The 21165-nt window shown below is 34.8% G+C and overlaps 2 protein-coding genes across 2 annotated transcripts in view; one reads left to right on the top strand and one right to left on the bottom strand.

Annotated features, from left to right (window-relative positions):
* The first annotated feature begins 1075 nt into the window (after positions 1 to 1075).
* The window catches only part of LOC149896286 (1-phosphatidylinositol 4,5-bisphosphate phosphodiesterase epsilon-1-like), a 90137-nt gene continuing 70047 nt past the window's right edge, over positions 1076 to 21165 (top strand). The window contains exons 1-3 of the mRNA XM_090118192.1: positions 1076 to 1145; positions 3891 to 4006; positions 15973 to 16131. Of these exons, the coding sequence (XP_089974318.1) occupies positions 1076 to 1145; positions 3891 to 4006; positions 15973 to 16131 (345 nt within the window). The remainder of the gene's footprint in view (positions 1146 to 3890; positions 4007 to 15972; positions 16132 to 21165) is intronic.
* LOC149896288 (uncharacterized) lies at positions 9359 to 10384 on the bottom strand. The gene has a single exon (XM_090118238.1). The coding sequence runs from the start codon at positions 10322 to 10324 to the stop codon at positions 9359 to 9361; it is 966 nt and encodes a 321-aa protein (XP_089974364.1). The 5' UTR covers positions 10325 to 10384.

Raw genomic sequence — 21165 nt, 5'->3', positions numbered from 1 at the left:
AGTTTTAAATTTAGAACTACTAAACTCTTCTCGTTTGAACTCGCTAATCTCAGGAAGTACTGTCCGATTTGAAAAATTATTTCGGTGTTAAATAGCCCATTATCGTAGAAGGCTATAGGCTATATATCATCACGCTAAGACCAACAGGAGCGGAGCACTTTGTGCAAAACCGCGAGGCACAGCTAGTCACCTATAATTCCTTACTTAATATACTAAATGCAAGTGTGTTTGTTTGTCTTTCTTTTACGTAGCAACGGAGCGATTATATGAAATGATTTTTAAAATTTATACTTTGTATTACCTCCTGATGGAATTGCATTTTATAGTTCAGATATTTTAAAGAAACAAAATTCACTTGCTCCACTTTTATTTTCTTTTTGTGTATTATAAAAAATAAGACCGGTTTCGTAACATCATATTTAGGTTCGAAATATCTAAACTATGATATGATTTTTGAGTCTAAATATGGGAAGATAGAAAGTGATAAAAGTAAGCTACTTTTTAAAGTGGTGAAAACTGAAACATCTCATTCTCATGGGAATGTCTTTTGAAATGCGGGCGCACTGTAGGGCTTTAAAAAAATTGGCCTTGTATCTTTTTACTAGCTGCACTCCGTGATTTCACCCGCGTGGCTTCGCTCCTATTGGTCTTAGCGTAATGATATACGTATAGCCCATAGCCTTCCTCGATAAATGGGCTATCTAACACCGAAAGAATTTTTCAAATTTGACCAGCAGTTCTTGAGATTAGCGCGTTCAAACAAACAAACAGTCTTCAGCTTTATAATATTATTGGTATTAGGATTAATTAGTATTAGTATAGATTTCTAATCCATATCTCAATTTAGAAATAATACTATTATTAATCGATCAATTTATTAACAAAATTTTTCATTTGTTTCAGGTGCCACTTCGGAAAAATGCCGTAAAATAAGTTCATAATTCCACCAAGAGATGGCGCTGTAGTGAATTTGTTTTTTGTACCAATAGATGGCGCTAATCTCAATGTGACAAGTTGAAAGTGTTAGTGTAATGTAGTGTAGTGTTTAGTGTAAATATTAAGTGAATTGTGTGAAATGCGAGACGGGTCCAAACCAGGCCCCAGTGGTGGCTTGTCGGGGCATGTATTCGAATCTGAATTTGAAGGTAGTTATACATTTTTAAGTATCTTTTTAATTATATACTGTACTTTTGCTTCACGCACATTGTATATGTCGCAGGCATCTGGTTGAATCTACTGTTTGATGGAATGACTAGCGCGTTCATTGAATGACGACATTCAATTGTATCACTATAGGACAACTCATCAAGTTTTTTTAATATAACGTTCAAAGTTTTGACTGAACAGATAACACATATGTAGATGAGAACTGCGAAAATATATATACATAAATTTAAAATAATGTGGCAATAGATAGAGTCCAAAAAATTTTCACATTTTAAGCATTTTTTGTCACTTAAATTGTGGTATTAACTTCTTGGTTTCCAATCCAAATTTAAATAATGTATTTAATTTTAGTACTTACTATTTTCCTTACACCACATCAAATGAGATTCTCATGATTACAACCAGTGGAAATATCTCAATGTATTCTAATATTATTGTTTACCATTTTGACTGACCGGTTGGCTTGGTTGGTAGTGACCCTGCCTTCCAAGCCAGAGGTCGTGAGTTCGATTCCCACCCGGGCAAATGTTTGTGTGATGAACATAGATGTTTGCTCTGTGTCTGGGTGTTGATTATCTATAAAAGTTTTTATTTAAAATTATATATGTATGTTTATCAACCATCTGGTTTCCATAACACAAGCGAAAGCTTAGTATGTGAACAGATCGTGCCGTGTGTGAAAATTGTCCTGAAATATTTATATTTATTATTTATTTATTAAGTGCATGTTAGCAGACAAAGGAAGTTGTGTTGAATATTAGTTTCATATTGGGAATGTACGACCCTAGACAACTGCCTAAATCGAAGTCAGCTGATAACAAATCTTCTTCACAAAGACCATTAACAAAGTGAGGGTAGTTGGAACGTGCGTTGAATAAACAACGGAAGAAAATCACTACGAATGCGCGTCACGTTTCAAAGTGAGACACTTTATAGGATTCGATGGCTTAAAAACTTTTCAAAAGTTAGGACAAGAGAGCTTTATCTCATGTGACGATTATAAATCTGCCAAAAAATCGTAGGAATGTCAAAACTGTACTTTGAATATTTTTTTAAAGAATACTTGGGGCGTGATCCACAATCGATCTTGAAGCCAAAAATATAGTTTTCTGAACTCAAAGAGTACTGCATGGATTAACCTACTACAATTTTTGCATAAATATAACTAACAAACGTTCGGGAAAACATATAGGCTATATATATTAGTTATCACGCTAATAGATTTGAATGGTCATTGGTTTGGTGACGCTTGTTAAATCAATGTTCAATCTAGTCATTCAATTGAATGACTAGGCCGAACGAAAAAATAGCAGATTCAACCAGATGACTGCGTCATTTATAAGCCCGTGCTGAATATTATAATGCCCAAGTAAGGTACTTTAAAGGCTGCATTAACGGACGTTCAATTAAAAAACTTCTGTTTATGGTGCAAGTTAATCCTGCCGGCGTCATAGGTAAAGTTTGTTCGAGGTTTTCAATTACGGTCTAATAAAATTTTATTACCGTCAACACTGCTTTGAGTGGCCGGCTCTTTGTAAAAGTTAACGCGTGAGCGTAGAACCGTGGTGACCTGAGTTCTTTTCCTGGTGGCTAGCAAACAAAACCGCCTCCTTAGTACAGAACGATTCAAACTTAATGGCGGCTAGGAACATCGAACGTTCTTATGCGCAGAAAACAATAATTTAAATATGACCGGAACGTTATGACCCAATTTCACCAATATTTTCTAAATCAGACATTTATTAATCGAGCTTCAAAATAAACATCTATTTTAACATCGTTGTCAACTCTACAGGTTCCAAGAAGGAAATTTAAAAGACCATTAACAAATCGACCTTTAACTGACCGACTCACGAATCATTCATTCGTATTTTAAACCGCCCGAAATAAAATGTCATAGTTGACAATGCCATAGTTTCGCAAAAAATTAAAGAGCCTCTATACCAGTAATCAAATATAATGCCGTGTTAAGGAAACTAATCCTCTATCAGGTCATGGTGGGACACTCCCTGACATTAAAGACCCGTTAAAAGAGTTAACAGCGTGTTAAACTAACTAACAGAGCATGATGAAAGTCGGATGCCAGAGCATTCGTGCATTCGCAGCTAACTTCAGAACTGCCATTAAGTTTGAATCGAACTGTACAGTGGTTAACGATTGAGCGCAGAAGCGAGGGGTCCTGGGTTCGAATCCTGATGGAGACGACAAAAAAGACGTCTCTCTCTGGCAGGACATTTGTCCCTAAAACTCGATCAGTGGAACAGATATATGCATAATGCATCTAACCCATACCCCGTTTTCTATTACATTGTACAAAATACGATGTTAAAATAATAAATAAACATTATTCCAAGAGCTATCTAATTTATTTCAATCGACTTCAAAAGGAGTTATAACTGTATTTTTTTGTGTTTGTTACCTCAGAAATTTTGACTAAGTATATAATATACTATTTAGATGATTCTTTTTTTTATTTGAATGCTGGTACCTTCCGTGTTCCATTTAAATTTGGCTTCGTTTTAACAATTTGAAGGCGATTAAGTTTTTTGTTAAATATAATTTATATGAAACTTCTTTAGGCGCGTTGAGAGTAAAATTTCAAGGTCGCGTCATTTGAATACCGTCACAACTTGCCAAAGAAGTTTCACTTCTGACACGTGTGCTCGGTACACACGCTCTTTTTTGTTATACAAATAGACAATAAATATATCAATTCATTCCAGGTGCTACAGGCGTTGAAGATAGTTATGAAGAATTAGCTTCACTGAAAACATTGTTGCATTTCCCAGAAGAGGTTGCGTTGAGATTGACAGATACGGAATATAAACTTTTTTATCAAGTAAGTCCATTTTTAATCTTAATATATATTATATATATAAATCTCGTTTCACAATGTTTTTCCTCAATGGACTAAACCACTTAACCGATTATAATAAAATTTGCACACCATGTGCAGTTCTTGAGAGATAGGATAGTTTTTATGAAAAAAAAAACGTAAACATGTAGGTACCACGGGCGAAGCCGGGGCGAACCGCTCGTACATTATAAATTTTTAAAGAATAGAAATAAATTGTATCACGAGGCGGTAATCGAACCCGCGTCTTTCGCCATTCCGGGACTACGCCTGACCTCTGCTGTGTATCCGCCAGAGCAATCGAATTTATTCAACCCTACTATATTATACTTCTCCTAAACTTGTTCTAAAGTCTAAACTATCTCATGATTCTATCTTTTTCCTATCCTTTCCTACTTCTTCCTAATATTATAGAAAAAAAAGAAACGATAGATGTTACTCTATCACGTGCAAAAAGTGATCGGATCTTTATTATAAATTAATTTGGCATAGAGAATAGTGAAGATTTATGTCTGTACACTAGCTGCGCTCCGCGGTATCACCCACGTGGCTATAGCCTTCCTCGATGAATGGGCTATCTAACACCGAAAGAATTTTTCAAATCGGACCAGTAGTTCCTGAGATTAGCGCGTTCAAACAAACAAACAAACTCTTCAGCTTTATAATATTAGTATAGATTTGTTAATACAGTAATCAGTATATAATCCATAGTCTGAATGATGACGTAAGCTTCTATTTTACCCGGGTATTCCCGGAAAACCGCTTTCTCCGTTTATTAAAATTTGTTAAGTTGTGTAGATGTTCCTCATTCAAGTTGAAACAGCTTCGGATCTATATGACATTTGGAAGAGAGTCTATCTTTGATATTATCAGACAAGATAAGCACATGGACTACTTTTAGCTAAATGTTATGACGTCGATGGAATTCGTTCGTATTTTTATGCAATTTTAGAAAGTAGTTACTACCCGTGGCTTTGCTCATGTCTTTTGTACATTATCGCACGACTAACCGACTTATTCCACCCTTCATAATGTTATATCGGCTATTAAAAGTAGTTTTTAATCATCTTCATTGTTTAGTTAATCTTTCCATTTTAAAATACATCAAAATCAGCTCAGCTGTTTTGCATAAAAATTCATACTTACACACTTTTTATTCACAATTATGATAAGGATTCCTGTACATTAAATTATCCCTTTGAAGATGTTAAGAAATTGCAGACTATAAAAACATAAAATACGGGATAATACTGAATTCAAAATGGCGGAAAGCAATGAAAATGGGGCAGCTTGATGGCGTTGCCATGGTAACGCGGGAAGCGTCCAGGATTGTACACCTGAAAAGCAAAGAATTATTCAGCTGTGTTATTTTTATATTCAAACATGTTTTACTGAATACTTCTTTAAGAAGCGCTTCTTAATGTTATAAGTAAAGACAAAAGAAAGGCAAACAAACACACGTCCGAATTTATAATTTACGAGCTGTGCCCGCGGTTTTGCTCGCATTGCTTCGCTCCTGTTGGTCTTAGCGTGATGATATATAGCCAATAGCCTTCCTAGATAAATGGGATATTTAACACCGAAATAATTTTTAAAATCGGACCATTAGTTCCAGAGATTAGCGCGTTCAAACAAAAAAAACAAACTCTTCAGCTTTATAATATTATAAGTATAGATAATTGAGAACATTGGTTTTACTAGTGAACCATGAATGAATCCGATTTCAATGGTATAGTCGGTAGTACCAATTTGCCCACAATTTTCTCATTTAGTCTATCTAACTGATCAGCCTTTAACTAGTTGTAAACATACATTTTCTTGACTACGACTAACTGACGAGTATAGATATTACATACTTTAGTATTACTATTTATAATATGTATAAATTGTTCAAAATTAAAAATTATCCAATATGGCACCCAGGATTACCATCATTATTTTATTTATTTATTTATTTTATTTAACATAATATTAATTCTTATGATCTAATTTACATTGATGCAATCATAAACTCATTCAAGTTTTTCTGTGCACCATAAGCCCACAAACCGCTACATATGTTTTAATACTTATTGTTAGTTCTTAATCCTAATAAAAATTTTCTAAGTACCCTCTACTTAGAAAATTTTTAGTGACGAGCGACATCGGTAATCTTGCTGGCCGTGTAAACATACAGTATGATCCTTCCGTGAATCTATAATTTTGTATTATTTGTATTTATATTTAGATAAAATTAGTAATAAGTTCTTATTATTTTATGAATGAACAGTTTAATTATATTTTAGAGTTATTCAAGAGTTATTAGAAGGTTTTTTTTTATGATAGTTTATTTACATTCACTAAAAAGTATTGCTTTAGTTTGAATTTTAGATTTTTGTGAGTAATTGAATCTCTTAAAGATATAGGTAATTTGTTGATGAGACAGGGTACGATATAATTTAACGTTCTCTTCCCGTGAAGGTTTGTAAAAGATGGAAGTCTTAGCGTAGCGTTTGTGACGCTACGAGTTATTATATTATTATGAGGCGTTTTTTTAATTTTGTTTATGTCAATATTAAAGAATTCCTCTTTTAAAAGTGTTAGATTAATTTTTTCATGAATCGGTATGATTTTACACAGTTCAAATAATTTACGATAGTCATTTTTATATTTAGCCTTAATGTTATATGGAACGATCGTTTTAAGTAATCTTAATTGGAGTGTATAAATTTTGTCAAGATTGGTCTTACAAGTCCGTCCGTAGCTAGACAATCCATAGGCGATTATTGATTCGGCTAGTGATTTGTAAAGCAATAATAAAGTTTTGTAGGGAATTTTGTGTTTAATTATCGAAAATTTAGCCAGGATACACCTCAATTTATCACACACTCCGTTAATATGTTCTTGCCAGTTCAGTCTGCTATCAATAGTAACACCCAAGTATGTTTGATAATCTACAATGTCTATAGCGTTGCAGTTACAATGTGGTGAGTTATTAAAATTCTGATTTCCGTGCAAGCATTGGTGTTCGTGAGCTATTAGTCTGGGTATATGAGAGCTTCTGTTCTGACTAGAGCTTATGTACATTAATTTTGTCTTATTCTCGTTAACAGCTAGACCTGCGTCATGTGACCATCGTAACAATGAGTTAAAATCCTCTTGTAACTTCTCGAGTGCTTCGCTTACGTTGTTACCAGCAGCAACGAGACAGGTGTCGTCGGCAAATTGATAAGTCTCACTGTGTTTAATGACATTTGTAAGGCTATTTACGTACGTGAGATAGTGCAATGGCCCGATGACCGAGCCCTGCGCAGTGCCCTCCGTAGCAATAACAATGTCACTATTCGCATTACAGACTCTAACAGTGTATCTTCTATCGTTGAGGTAGTCCGAACACCAGTCCAATAGGTTGCCTCTAATACCGCTGTCATGCAGGCACTCTAATAGTCTATCGTGACAAAGCGTATCAAACGCCTTACTATAGTCTATAAACACTACTAGTACATGTTTTTTGTTATTTAAATGTGAATGGACGCTGTCGGTAAACGCTGACAGAAGTTGTGTTGTGTTCTTGTTTGGCCTAAATCCATATTGATGATTGGTTAAAATTTTATTATTTTCATAGAATTCATATATATGTTTGGCAATATATTTTTCAATAATCTTATCAATAGTAGGCAATATTGTGATCGGTCTATAGTTGGTATAATCTGTTTTTGATCCCTTTTTATAAATCGGTCGGACAATGCCGGTTTTAAGCACTGATGGGTAGCTACAGGATTTTATACATAAATTAATTAAATTTGTGATGACTGTTTGAATTCTTGTACATATTTTTTTTAAGTCACAGGCTCTAATACCATCTATCCCTGGGGCTTTATTATTGTCTAAGCTCATGATTATATTTTTGACTGCATCAGGCTTCGCGGGTTTTAGTCGCATAGTGACCTGGGCCGAAGTTTTGTATTGTGATTTATTAAGTAATGGCATTGAGCAGTTAGGGGTAATATTTTTTGTGCTATTTTTAAAAAATTGTGCAAAGTTGTTTGCAATCTGTTTGTATGACACGTTCGTTTTTTGAAATGCATTATTAATTGTATCATCAATCGACCTCTTAATTCTACCAGTGATTCGATTTAGTATTTGCCATAATTGTCTAGTATTATTCCCGTTTGCAACTATTTCTGATTTGTAATAATTATTTTTAGTTCTATTAATTAATTTATTAGCGTAATTTCTCGATTTGTTATAATTTTGCTTTAATATTAGGTTATTGGGATCTTTTATCCATTTTATAAATAATGTATCTCTATTCTTGCAAGCATTCGTAATTTTCTTGTTTATCCAATTATTATTGCGATGTGTTGATCGGTTTTTTATTTTAATTGTATATTCAGATTTTTTATAACACTCCCGAAATTTAGAATTAATAAAGTTATATAATGTTTCTGGACAGTTAGTATCATACGATTCCTCCCATTGAATTTGCTCGAGATAGTTAAGAAGTTTTGTATTATTAATACAAATCTTTTCTTTGGGAACATCCTGTGTTCGTGTACCAATGCAAGCGAGTATCACCGCGCGATGATCGGCCAGTGTAGTACCGAGTGCCGCCGTGAATAGGTCTTGTGAGCGGGATCGTGCAAATATATGATCTATACAAGATTTACTTAGTTTGCCATTATTTAATTCTAGTCTAGTGTGTACAGTGATCCCGCATACAAGGCCCATTTCATATAACATGTTGTTGTATTTATGCTTTACAGGATTTTCACTCTTAAGGTCTATGTTAGTATCGCCTAGTAGATATAATTCAGTGGTGTTAGTGAATTTTTTAAGTGTACATTTCAATTCATCAATAAATAAAATTTTACTTAAGTTAGGCGGGCGGTATACCGCGCATATGTTGGCAGTGTAGTTAGTGTTTGTGGTTATAGAACAAAAGATGCTTTCAAAGTATTTTGTTTTTGCGTTTATAATATTACATTTAAGATTGTTATTGACATATAGTATTATACCACCGCCTTTTCTATAGTTACGAAGAGCTTTGTACATTCGGTAACCGCTTATTTCATATAATACACTATTATTTTCTGATACATTAGCCTCTGTTAGAATTACAATATCAATGCATTTGTTTGATTTACTTAAAATTTGTTCAAGTGCGGTGAAGTTTTTTATAATCGATCGTATATTAATATGTATACATAATAAGTTGAGGTGACTGTGAGGAATACAATTTAAAAAGTTATTGACATTACTACAATCATTGATTTCGATTATATCATTACAAAAATTAGCCATTTTTATAGACAAAGTTAATAATATAAGTGCAGAGACATGAAATTTCTTACTTAATTATTCCTTGTTGTTAGTCAATGCATGTATGTCTTTAATGGACCGTAAAGTAATAATTTTATCATTGTCTCCTTTGCGTGCTTTGATTAGTCCCCTTTTAAACCACACATACATGTAGTTGAGATTATTTTTCAGCTCCTGTTTGGCATTCCAGAACAATTGCTTATGATGCTTTGTCATGGCTTCGCGTACATAGACAACGTTGTTGTTAGTTTTTTCGTTCGGAATTAATGCTGCAACTATTAACTTTGTACTTCTAGCTGCTGTTATCCATTTTTCCTTCACTTCTTCGTCAATCAGTTCAATTAGTATATTTGCTGTTTGCTCCTTCCGCCCCTGTAGTCTCCGTGCACTTTTGATGTCTTGTTTAGGCTGGTTAAGTTTATTTGCGATATTTTCAGTAATTAATTGAATGTCTTCCTTTGTTTGGTTTGGTATATTTGATATTTCGATGTATTTTCCTAGCTTCTCCTGTTCCGCCTCCTGTATTCTTTGTTCCAGGGCACCGACACGTGTTTCAAGGTTGTTATTTTTATTTATAAGTTCTGTGTTCTTCCTCTCGAGAGCTTTAATTGTTTTTTTGAAGCCCTCGATGCATTCCATAGCCTCATCGAGTTTTGCGCTATGAAATTGCAAGGATTCGTGTAGCTGCGCCATTTCGCTTTTGATCGCTCTTTCTACGTCTTTTGAGATGTTACTTAGTAATTTTTTTGCATCGATTTGAACCGGTGCATCACTTTCGTCATCGTCCTCTTCAGGCGTAATAATTGATGTACGTCTTGGGAGTTCTTGCTGGCATTCGTGACATGTCCACTCCAGATTGGGGGCCGCTTTTAGGGCAGTAATCTGTTTATTTGTTAGCCCCGCACACTTTGGATTTAGATGCACTATCCGTTCACACTTGCAGCATTCTAGTCCCGGAGAAGATTTTGATAGGTTCCTTTTGCAGGAGTCACACTTAGACATTTTTTATTTTTTATTATAACTGGGGGTAGATGTACTAGGCGTGCGTTATTAACGGTAGCCGGTTGCAGACTCAACATAACAGTGGAATAATTACAAAGTTTCAATACCTCGACATTTTACATGATATAGATATTGGAAAATTGTACATATTAAAAAAAATCCGTGTGGCACTCGGGGACTGCCGCGGTAAAGCTATTGCATAGTGCCTTCAAGCCACACCTCCGTGTCCGTCGGAGTGGGGAGCGTGAGGTTTTTTTCGTTACGGAATTTCTGGATTCGGTCCCCGCGCTCAAGGCCCGCGTTAGAAGCTATGCAATAGCTTAAAAAATATTGGTTTAGTTACCAGGTGAGGTAGGTTAGATTCGTTTTAATCCAAACTACATAGAAAATAGGAGTCTCTCTCGCAACCTGCACCTGACGGACGTTTGGGAAAAGCAAAATTCTTGGCATAATACAAAACTGGGCGTTTGTAAACTGACGACGTTTGAAAATGGCAAAATCTTACAATTTGCCTGTAACAGCTATACTTCGCAAAGGATTATTTAGATGCGGTTTTTGTAGATGTAGATTAGTTAGGAAAAATTTTTGGTACATAATTTGTTAAATCCTAGATATAGCAGGCGAAGCCGCTGGAGAAAAACTAGCATAATATATAAAAATGTTGTGTGGTTTTATGAAACCACGGTAAAAGTGAAACTGTTCGAACGGTTCCGAACACTGCTTTGTGTGTCGGTCGGCTGCCGAGTAGGTATACCTACTCGGCAGCCGCGATACACGCGACATGCGCTACACAGACCAAAAAGTTTGAGACGATGTAATAAAAGTTTCACTTTAAAATTCTCGTGTCGCGGTGTTTGTAATTAAACTCCTTCGAAACGGCTTGATCGATTCTCATGAAATTTTGCGTGCAAAATAGAATAATTCGATTCTCAGACCTACCCAATAGTAGATCTGAGAATCGAATTATTATATTTTTCAACCTCTAAGTTATAAGAGTTAAGGAAGAACAACGTTTGCGGGGACAGCTAGTATAATATTACTCTATCATCTTTCATCAACAGATAAATATATAATTAACATACGCAAACCCGCATGTTCTAACTATATTATATACGACAAAATGTCCATCATTGTTAACAGGATATGCCCCATACCCCACACTATAGACAGCATAAGTCCCATTTTTGTGGGACTGTCCCGTTTTCAATATGTCATTGACCGCCGTAAGAGAAAAAACAATGTGTTGTAAGTTTCGACAAAAGTTGTATGTTGTACTAATGTTTTAGAAGTGAAACTTCTTTTGGTGCGTTGGAAGTAAAATTTCATTACAATTCCGTCACGTTATGGAGTTAGGCGACGATTTTGGTATCTTTGAAGCTTGCTAAAGAAGTTTCACTTATGACACGTGTGCTCGGAACACGCGCTCTTTTTTTCATAAAATATCCTCTACTATTAATTGGTATCGCTATCCGCGATAGGGGTCTGAGGCATTTTTGTTTTTATTTTGGCTGTCAAATAATTGTTTGTATACACAAATGATACTTTTAAAATAATTACAATTGTATAAAAGTTGTATAAGACTCATTTACAGATTTTGAAGGCTTTTAATTAATATGCATATGTCATAACATTTCAAACACTTTACAGCGACGCGGTCACGCGTTGTGGAGTCTGCTCGTGTAAAACATAAATCGTATTTACAATCCAATTATAAGAATTAAATTCAACGTGTCAAAGTTGCATATAATCTAACATTATAAAGCACCAATTCAAATAAAAAAAAATGTCTTTTTTCTTCATGAAATAATTTATATTTGACGTTGTATTGAATTTTTCGTACCGTCCCACTTTTACACAAAAGATAGTCACCATTATCCCATACTCCAAATGACATACATTCGGACCGAAATTCTTAGAGACAAGGTCATGTGGAGATAAACCAACCCTGTTAAGGGACGGTGACTATAATTTTTTATATTTATGGATTTTCGATATTTTTGAAGCAAAGGGCTATTTAAATTTCTGTGTGTTTTAAATGTATGGTTACTGGATTAAATAATTGTATAATGCTTCTGTAAAATCAAACGCTACATAAAAATAACTGCGTTAAAAACAACCAACTTCAAAAACGGAAAAGTAAAAAATAAAAAAGATTTGATATTATTAATAACTACATAATATTATTTAGATGTACTATTTAACAATTTTTATGGGACCAATTCAACACCATTCCGCATCGAACAAAAAAAGTAATCACGTAACTCGGTTCAGAAACCTTGGAGTAATTGGTGTACATACATAAAAAATAAACCGGCCGAATTGATAACCTCCTCCTTTTTTTAGAAGTCGGTTAAAAATAATATAAATATTATAAGCGGAACTCTTAGCATGGTTTTAACATACATACTACTAAACAGAAAAATCGGTTCCCACGAATAATAGGCATAAATAATAAATGATGGTGACCCTCCATACCAGAGTGGCGCGGTATAAAATTAGACGAAATCAATACTTAAGCTTTTTGGTTATGACTTTAATAATAAAAGTTTAATATGTCTGTACCACAGACAATCTATACTAATATGTATTATAAAGCTAAAGAGTTTGTTTGTTTGTTTGAACGCGCTAATCTCAAGAACTACTAGTCCGATTAAAAAAATATTTCGGTGTTAGATAGCCCATTTATCGAGGAAGGATATAGGCTTATATAAACCCGGGCAAAGCCGCGGGCGGAAAGCTAGTAACTAAAAATATATACCAAAGAATAATATATTTAAAATCCTTTTTTACACGCCTCTAAAAATCAAATTGCTCCATTTTTTTCCACACTAAAAACAATATCCAAAAACAAAATAACACGTCATAATCGAACCCGTTACCGTAATAATAACAATTCCATCTTAATTCAAATAAGGATTCTCGCAAATCGAAAATTCAACTTTGAAAACATTTCAATTGAGGGTATATCGGTAAAGTTTTGAAAGAACATAGATGTATAAGTACTGGATGTGACTGAATTAATTTGAACTAACTTTCCGCCCGCATTCTCCATACCTTAAAAAATAAAATACTATACCTTGCCATTGGTGAAAACATAATGCAAATCAGTCAGTAGTTTTTAAATTCTCAAAATCGCACGGAAGACTTAAGATCAGAGATAGAGAGGAGAGAACTTAACGGGCTCTCCGTGGCATGTAAATTTTAATTTGGGATTAACTTAATGTTAAATGCTCAATCAGTATATACTTATACTTTAACGAGTGTCCTACTATTTATATGTCTGGCTGCTGGCAGTGTCTAATTGAACATATTATGTAATTCAGTTATGCAGCTGAAATAGAAGCATTGATTCGATGATGTTGAAACTAATACATATATCGTGCAATTATTGAGATTAAAATGATCAAATTTCGCTATAAACTAAAATGTTGACAATTTTGGTAACTAGGTACTAACTACACATCGAAGAATTTCCTTTGATTTGTAACTGTGTTTATAATAATAATTGCTAGTACTCTCAAATATGCGCTGTCGTATCTAGTCTTCTTTATATTTGTGGAATTTCCCGATATTCTGAATTTGTGTTAATACGCTATTAAAGTCAGTTTGACTGCGTCTTTTATTAACCGACTTCAAAAAAGATATATTATTTATTCAACACTATTGTGTTTAATATTGTAATTCTAACTTAACTATAATACGTAGGAATTTGTAAGGGCTATGTTTGTATTAACTTACCTACCTATAATACACATGGAACGTTTTTCATGTGACTTTTACAGACAGAAAACCTCATCTGGATTTTAAAAAATAAAAAGGTGGCCATTTTTAATTTGAAATAGAATAAGGGTTGTCCCTTATCGATTTATTTCGAATTAGGGTTACCCATAAACAATTCTCATCTTTTATTAATGTCTCTCTGTTTTGTTCGCTAAAATCTGAATTTGAAATTTTATACAATTTAATCAATTCCTACTTCTATTACTGACCGGTTGGATTGGTTCATAGTAAGTGGTAGTAAGTAGTAAGCCTGTACCTGCCTTCCAAGCCAGAGGTCGTGGGTTCGATTCCCACTCAGGGCAAATATTTTTGTGATGAACATAGATGTTTGCTCTGTGTCTGGGTGTTAATTATCTATATAAGTATTTAAAATTATATATGTATGTTTATCATCCATTTGGTTTCCATAAAAAGCAAAAACTTAGTTAGGGATCAGATCGTGCCGTGTGTGAAAAATGTCCAGAAATATTTATTTATTACAAACGTGAAAGTATGTTAGTATGGATGTTTGTAACTCTTTCACCCGAAAACAGCTGATCGGATGTGGATGAAATTTTGTAGATGGATAGATTATAGCCTGGATTAGCACATATAGGCTACTTTCTTCTCTAGTTTAGAAGAAAATACGAACATTCTTAATACCTACATCTTAAAATTGTTTAAAGATTTCGAATTACCGTTCCGAATATCAATCAAGCAGTTTTGTGCCTAATCCTAATAGATATAAGGTTCAAATTGTATTGTATTTGTTTATCCCTAACTGATTGACCCTTCAAACGTTTAGATTAGGGTAGCTTAATTGTTCTCTCTTTTTTCTTTGATAGATTTAATTCCCAATAAACTTAAAACGGTATTAGCATTTAGAGAGAGTTGTTTTTTTTTCGTTTCACCAATAGGAAGCTATTATTCCGAAATGATATTGATTGTTTTTTTTTCTGTCTAGTTATTTTATCTGGGTAAAAAGTAGCCTCTGTTTTTTATCGGGTATCAAAATATCTCTATACCACATGCAAATTGGTTCAGTAGTTTAAGCGTGATTAAGTAACAGACAGACAAGGTTACTTTCGCATTTATAATATTAATAATAGTATGGATTAGTAATTTAGTAGTATATATAGAACTGCAATCCTCTAGTTGCCCTCGCAATGAGCCGTGTCTCCATCACGTTTATAACCCATAAAGTAATGAAACCGTTAACGAGGAGTGATTGTAACGTATTCGCTCGTAAAGTGAACTGACCGACTTTGAATAGGTATGTTAGTACTAATGTAGTGAAATTGTCTTTCTCTTCTTTGTATAATACAAATGGACTTTAAAAAGAGAGGACGGTTCTCAAGAACTATCTATCTACTGTCCTAATCTTAATATATATAAATCTCGTGTCACAATGTTTGTCCTCAATGGACTCCTAAACCACTTAACCGATTATAATAAAATTCGCACACCATGTGCAGTTTGATCCAACTTGAGAGATAGAATAGTTTAAACATGTAGGTACCACGGGCGAAGCCGGGGTGGACCACTAGTTGTAATATACAAATAATAAAATAGATATAGATTCAAAAATAATCAACCCCTTAGTTACCATGCGTTTATATCTGTACCAAAGAGATTGCCACGAAATAAAAGGCATCATAAATTTTGCCCATGTACATAAACATAATACTACTGTCTTGCCACAAAAAAACTTTAGACAGGGTTTAACTTTAAGCGCGGGTTCTCTTTAATCTGGTTTTGTCGTATTTCACATAGACAATTATTAAAGTGACAGATTCTTCGTTTAAAGTTGGACTGTGTTTAAATTGTTTTGTGGTAAGACCAAATATGTCCTTATAGTGAAACGCAATATTAATATTTTCTTTTTTCAGGTGCCACCTATAGACTACCTCCGCCAAGTAACCCTGGATCTCGGAGGCGAGGGGGTACTGGGTACCGTCAGCGAGCGTCACATGATACGCCGGCCGCCGGCGACACACACGCCGCAAGCTAAGAGCAGCGTCCGATCACTTATACGAAGATTTAACGAGGTTTTTTTATTACTTTAATCTATGCATGTTATCGTGTACATGAATATGAAGCCTTTTTAATATGGTCATGCTATCACGTGTGAAGAGAAATTATATGACTGCTCTGGCTTGAATTTCTCCATATATATCGCATCTAGCCAGACTTCTAAACATGCGTAGCATCGTCGATAAAGTTCATGTTGTAGCCAGCTAATATCGCGTAGCCGTAGCAAGATAAAATGCCGTAGCAGTAACACTATTAAACGTAGTAGCTGTAGCAAGATGAAATGCCGTAGCCGAAGCAATATAAAATCACGATGCCTTAGTACAACATAAAAGCCTAGCCGTAGCACAACTAATCGCCATAGCTGTAGCAAGGTAAAATAGCGTAGCTGTAGTAAGATAAACTACAGTAGCCTAGGCCGTAGCAAAATAAAATGGCGTAGCCGTAGCACGTGGTAGCACGACAAGACAGCGTAGATAGCAACACACAACGGCGTAGCCGTCGCAAGACAAAATGTCGTAGCTATACAAAGCATCGTAGCATCGACAAAATGGTGATGGAAAGACGGCTTAGTCTATTCAGTTGTGTACTTACTTTGAATAATGTATGACAAAAATTAAAGTATTGAATTTTTATCTTTATAAGTCTTTTATTGTAAATAATTTTAACGTTAACTAGTTTATTTTTTACGCGAAAGATATTTTATATTGGAATCAGAGAAAGAAATAATACACCTTATAAAATTTACCGGCATTCTAGGGCTTGTAGACGAAACAATGTCGTTTGTTTATAAACATCAAATATCTACACAAGAGGTCGTGTATTATTTGCCATCATGTTTTTTCCACAGAGGATATCATCCCCTCAGGGAGTTTATTCCTTACAATGTTTATATGGGCGTTATTACAGGATTAGTTCTAACAATGATATGTTTTGGTCGCACTACGGTAGAACCGCCGCGGTTTTTAACGGCTTGATTTTGTGCTTGAAGCAAAATAATACCTTCACTTACGGATTTTAAAACCGCGTTGTTACAAAATACTCAAGTTCAAAAGCCCGCGAGACCGCGCCAAAATTAATAAATAATTAATAATTAATTAATTTTCGGCACACAGATTTTAACAGTACGTAGTGTTAGTATCACTATAAGATGCAGTATACCTACAACTCGGGCGGTTTACCGCTTGCGGAAAAAAGCGTAGTGTGGTTTTAGCCTTATGGGTGTAAGAGACATAGACATTTACGATCAAAACGTGACAGAACGGGTCGACAACCTTCAGTTGTAGAGCACATGCTAGGCCGAGTGGAACGTATTTCTCTAGTGAGGAAAGATTTGTATTGAAGAAAATTATTTGATACGTTTTTCATACAATCCTTACAGTGTAATTTACGGATAAGAACATCTCTTCTACCTCACTTGTCATATAAAATTAATTATGTAACCTTAATAATCCATACTAATATTATAAATGCGAAAGTAACTCTGTCTGTCTGTCTGTTACTCAATCACGCCTTAACTACTGAACCAATTTGCATGAAATTTGGTATAGAGATATTTTGATACCCGAGAAAGGACATAGGCTACTTTTTATAGCGAGATATGTACCACGGGCGAAGCCGGGGCGGACCGCTAGTACCTAATAAAGGAATTAATTAACAACGAACATCTGCTTTACATTAACGACCATATCCAGGATTTCCCATAGTTGGTGTAAATGAGTATTTTTACGACATCTGTCTATATCTTCTTATATATAAAATTCTCGTGTCACAATGTTAGTCTGCATACTCCTCCGAAACGGGTGGACCGATTCTCATGAAATTTTCTGTGCATATCGGGTAAGTCTGAGAATCGGCCAACATCTATTTTTCATATGTACCACGGGCGAAGCCGGGGCGGATCGCTAGTAAAACTATAAGTTCCATTTAGCTTAGTACACCGATGGCAGAACACCTTGTATAAGTGAGCGATTTATTTCTGGTGTTACCTGAAATGTAGAAAGAAGTAATACATCTTAATATATATAAATCTCGTGTCACAATGTTTGTCCTCAATGGACTCCTAAACCACTTAACCGTTTATAATAAAATTCACACACCATGTGCAGTTTGATCCAACTTGAGAGATAGGATAGTTTAAACATGTAGGTACCACGGGAGAAGCCGGGGCGGACCGCTAGTAATAATAATAAATATGATCCCTTTCTCGGGTATCAAAATATCTCCATACCAAATTACATGCAAATTGGTTCAGTAGTTTAGGCGTGATTGAGTAACAGACAGACAGACAGAGTTACTTTCGCATTTATAATATTAAGTATGGATAATTGCAATAATCCGTATAATTGTTAGTATCTTGTTATCTTAAACCTATGTTAGCATTAAAATTACAAAATTAATTATTAACAATACTATTTTAAATCACAACGTGCTTGAGACATGGATTTCCAATGTCTCAAGACATTGCTTTCCCATCTGTCCACGAAGAGTAAGGATGCTGCTGGACGATTGCCGGACACGGCGCATCATCTCTTTTCCGCATGATTGCGTGGATTTAATTAATAAAATAAATTTATTATAGGATTAATTTATAAAATAAATACTACTACGTACAATTCTTTCAAGGAACGATTTTATTCCTTTTTCCATAATGTATAACTACAGTATTATAACTACTTCCTTATGGGCGTTCGTTATGGGCGGCGTGTATCGCCTAACACCAGACGTCACGTCTGCTCGTTTGCTATCCTACAGCATAAAAAAAAATACTTTCCCTTCAGCGCCCACTGCTTCAGCCGTAGATCCAAATGTAAATTCCTAGAAAAAAAAATATCCTATGACCATTCTCACGTCTCAACCTATCTTTGTACCACTTCATCCAAATCAGTTCACTAGTTTAGACACACAGCATTCGCATTTATAAAATGATAGTGATGTATAATAATTCAGTTAATTATCATAAACCAGTTCATGCATGACCTAAAAGCTAGAATATATCTAGCATTAGTGTATAATCATTTTATGGGTAGTAAATATCAATATGCTTTAATGCGCTCATGAAAAAATATATGAAGACATTATACGAGTTTTATAGCTAATCCAGTACGAAATGACAATCTCGAAGGACCATTATTTGATCGAATTTATGGCTTAGCCAGATAGAACCATATTTAGCGCGCATCATAGCGTGTCAAAACTTGGATTGTGTTGTACTAATAACGTAGCACGTTGTATTCGGCGTCATAACGAGGTATCAGAATAACGTTCTGACGCTAAAGGCGCATTCTGTCGAAAGCCATAACATATTAAACAGAGCGATGACGCTCTGACGCGCGCTAAGTACGCGTTCTATCTGACAAAACCAATGGCATAGTACAATACATTTCGACGTCAAAGCGTGGCATCAAGTTAGCACTCTGACGCGCGCTTTTTATGCGTTCTATCTTGCAAAGTCCTTAGTATCTATACTTGATGGACTACGAATAGCAAACGATTCATCATCGTTCAATATACTGCTTCATTGGTATATAGATAACTAGCTTTCCACCCGCGGCTTCGCCCGCGTTTTCAAAGAAAAACCCGCATAGTTCCCGTTCCCGTGGGATTTCCGGGATAAGACCTATCCTATTTACCGGGGTAAAAAGTAGCCTATGTCCTTTCTCGGGTATCAAAATATCTCTATACCAAATTTCATTCAAATTGGTTCAGTAGTTAAGGCGTGATTGAGTAACAGACAGACAGACAGAGTTACTTTCGCATTTATAATATTAGTATGGATTACAGATTTGTGATAGTTATGAAGAAGTTTTGGGATATTTCTATCGCTTACTTTCTTTCGTGTGATGGAATTCTGCCAATTCTAGGCTTTATGTTTTGTGTAACTACATCAAAGAACTTGACGATTAATATTTGAATATGAATTTAACGGAATTAAAACACGTTTAACAATTTCAAAAATTTCATTTATAAGAACTTTCTTTAACACATGTTTCAAGTTTAAGTCGTATGCTTGTAAGTATATAAATATACCTTCCTGTTCTTAATACTTATATAGTATACTAGTGGTCCGCCCCGGCTTCGCCCGTGGTACCTACATGTTTAAACTATCCTATCTCTCAAGTTGGATCGAACTGCACATGGTGTGCGAATTTTATTATAATTGGTTAAGTGGTTTAGGAGTCCATTGAGGACAAACATTGTGACACGAGATTTATATTATATATTAAGATAGTATATACCTTCACCAACAGGCCACAGGCTAACCCAAGACCTGAAACCACAACCTACGCTCTGAAGCAATTTGTGTCTATCTCAAATATTGCTACATCGATCTTGTCGACTCAATAACGTGGCGTATCAATCACCGTAACGAAGAGGTTTATATTTGAATATAATTCACTTATATTATAACGAGATTTTTGTTTGTTTGTATTGGATAAGCTACAAAAGTACTGGACCTATTTTAATGATGTTTTAGCCGACTACGAAATAAGGAGGGTTATATTTTTCGAGTCGTTTTTCGTGTCGAATATAGGTATGTATGTATATTTCTTTGGCACGCCCTACGGCTACAGCCCGAACCAATGGACGGATTTTGACTTATGAGACGTCTTTGTAATCATCAGAGATGTGGTAATAAGCAGTTTTTTTTTTCATAATAATAATAATTATGGGTCACTTAAAAAAGCTACATTTTTAGGAAGTAATATAAGGCTATAAATTAATTCGTTTATATCGTGGGAAAGCCCGGGCAGCTTCACTCCATAGTAGTAGTATAAAACAAAGTCGCTTTTTCTGTCCCTATGTCCCTTTGTATGCTTAAATCTTTAAAACTGCGCAACGGATTTTGATGCGGTTTTTTTAATAGAGAAAGTGATTCAAGAGGAAGGTTTTAGTATTTTAGCCAGGTTTTAGTATATAATTTATTTATTAGGTTTTAGACAAAGCGGGCGAAGTCGCGGGCGGTAAGCTAGTGTATTAATATAATTGTGAAAGTTTGTGAGGATCGATGTTTGTTACTCTTTCACGAAAATACTACTGAACTGATTTAG

This window comes from Colias eurytheme, chromosome 29 (assembly GCF_061535395.1).
Source record: "Colias eurytheme isolate Ceu_HAF_F1 chromosome 29, ilColEury1 Martin Lab GWU primary, whole genome shotgun sequence".
In the NCBI taxonomy this organism is placed as follows: Eukaryota; Metazoa; Arthropoda; class Insecta; order Lepidoptera; family Pieridae; genus Colias; species Colias eurytheme.
This window is presented reverse-complemented; position numbering and strand designations above follow the sequence as displayed.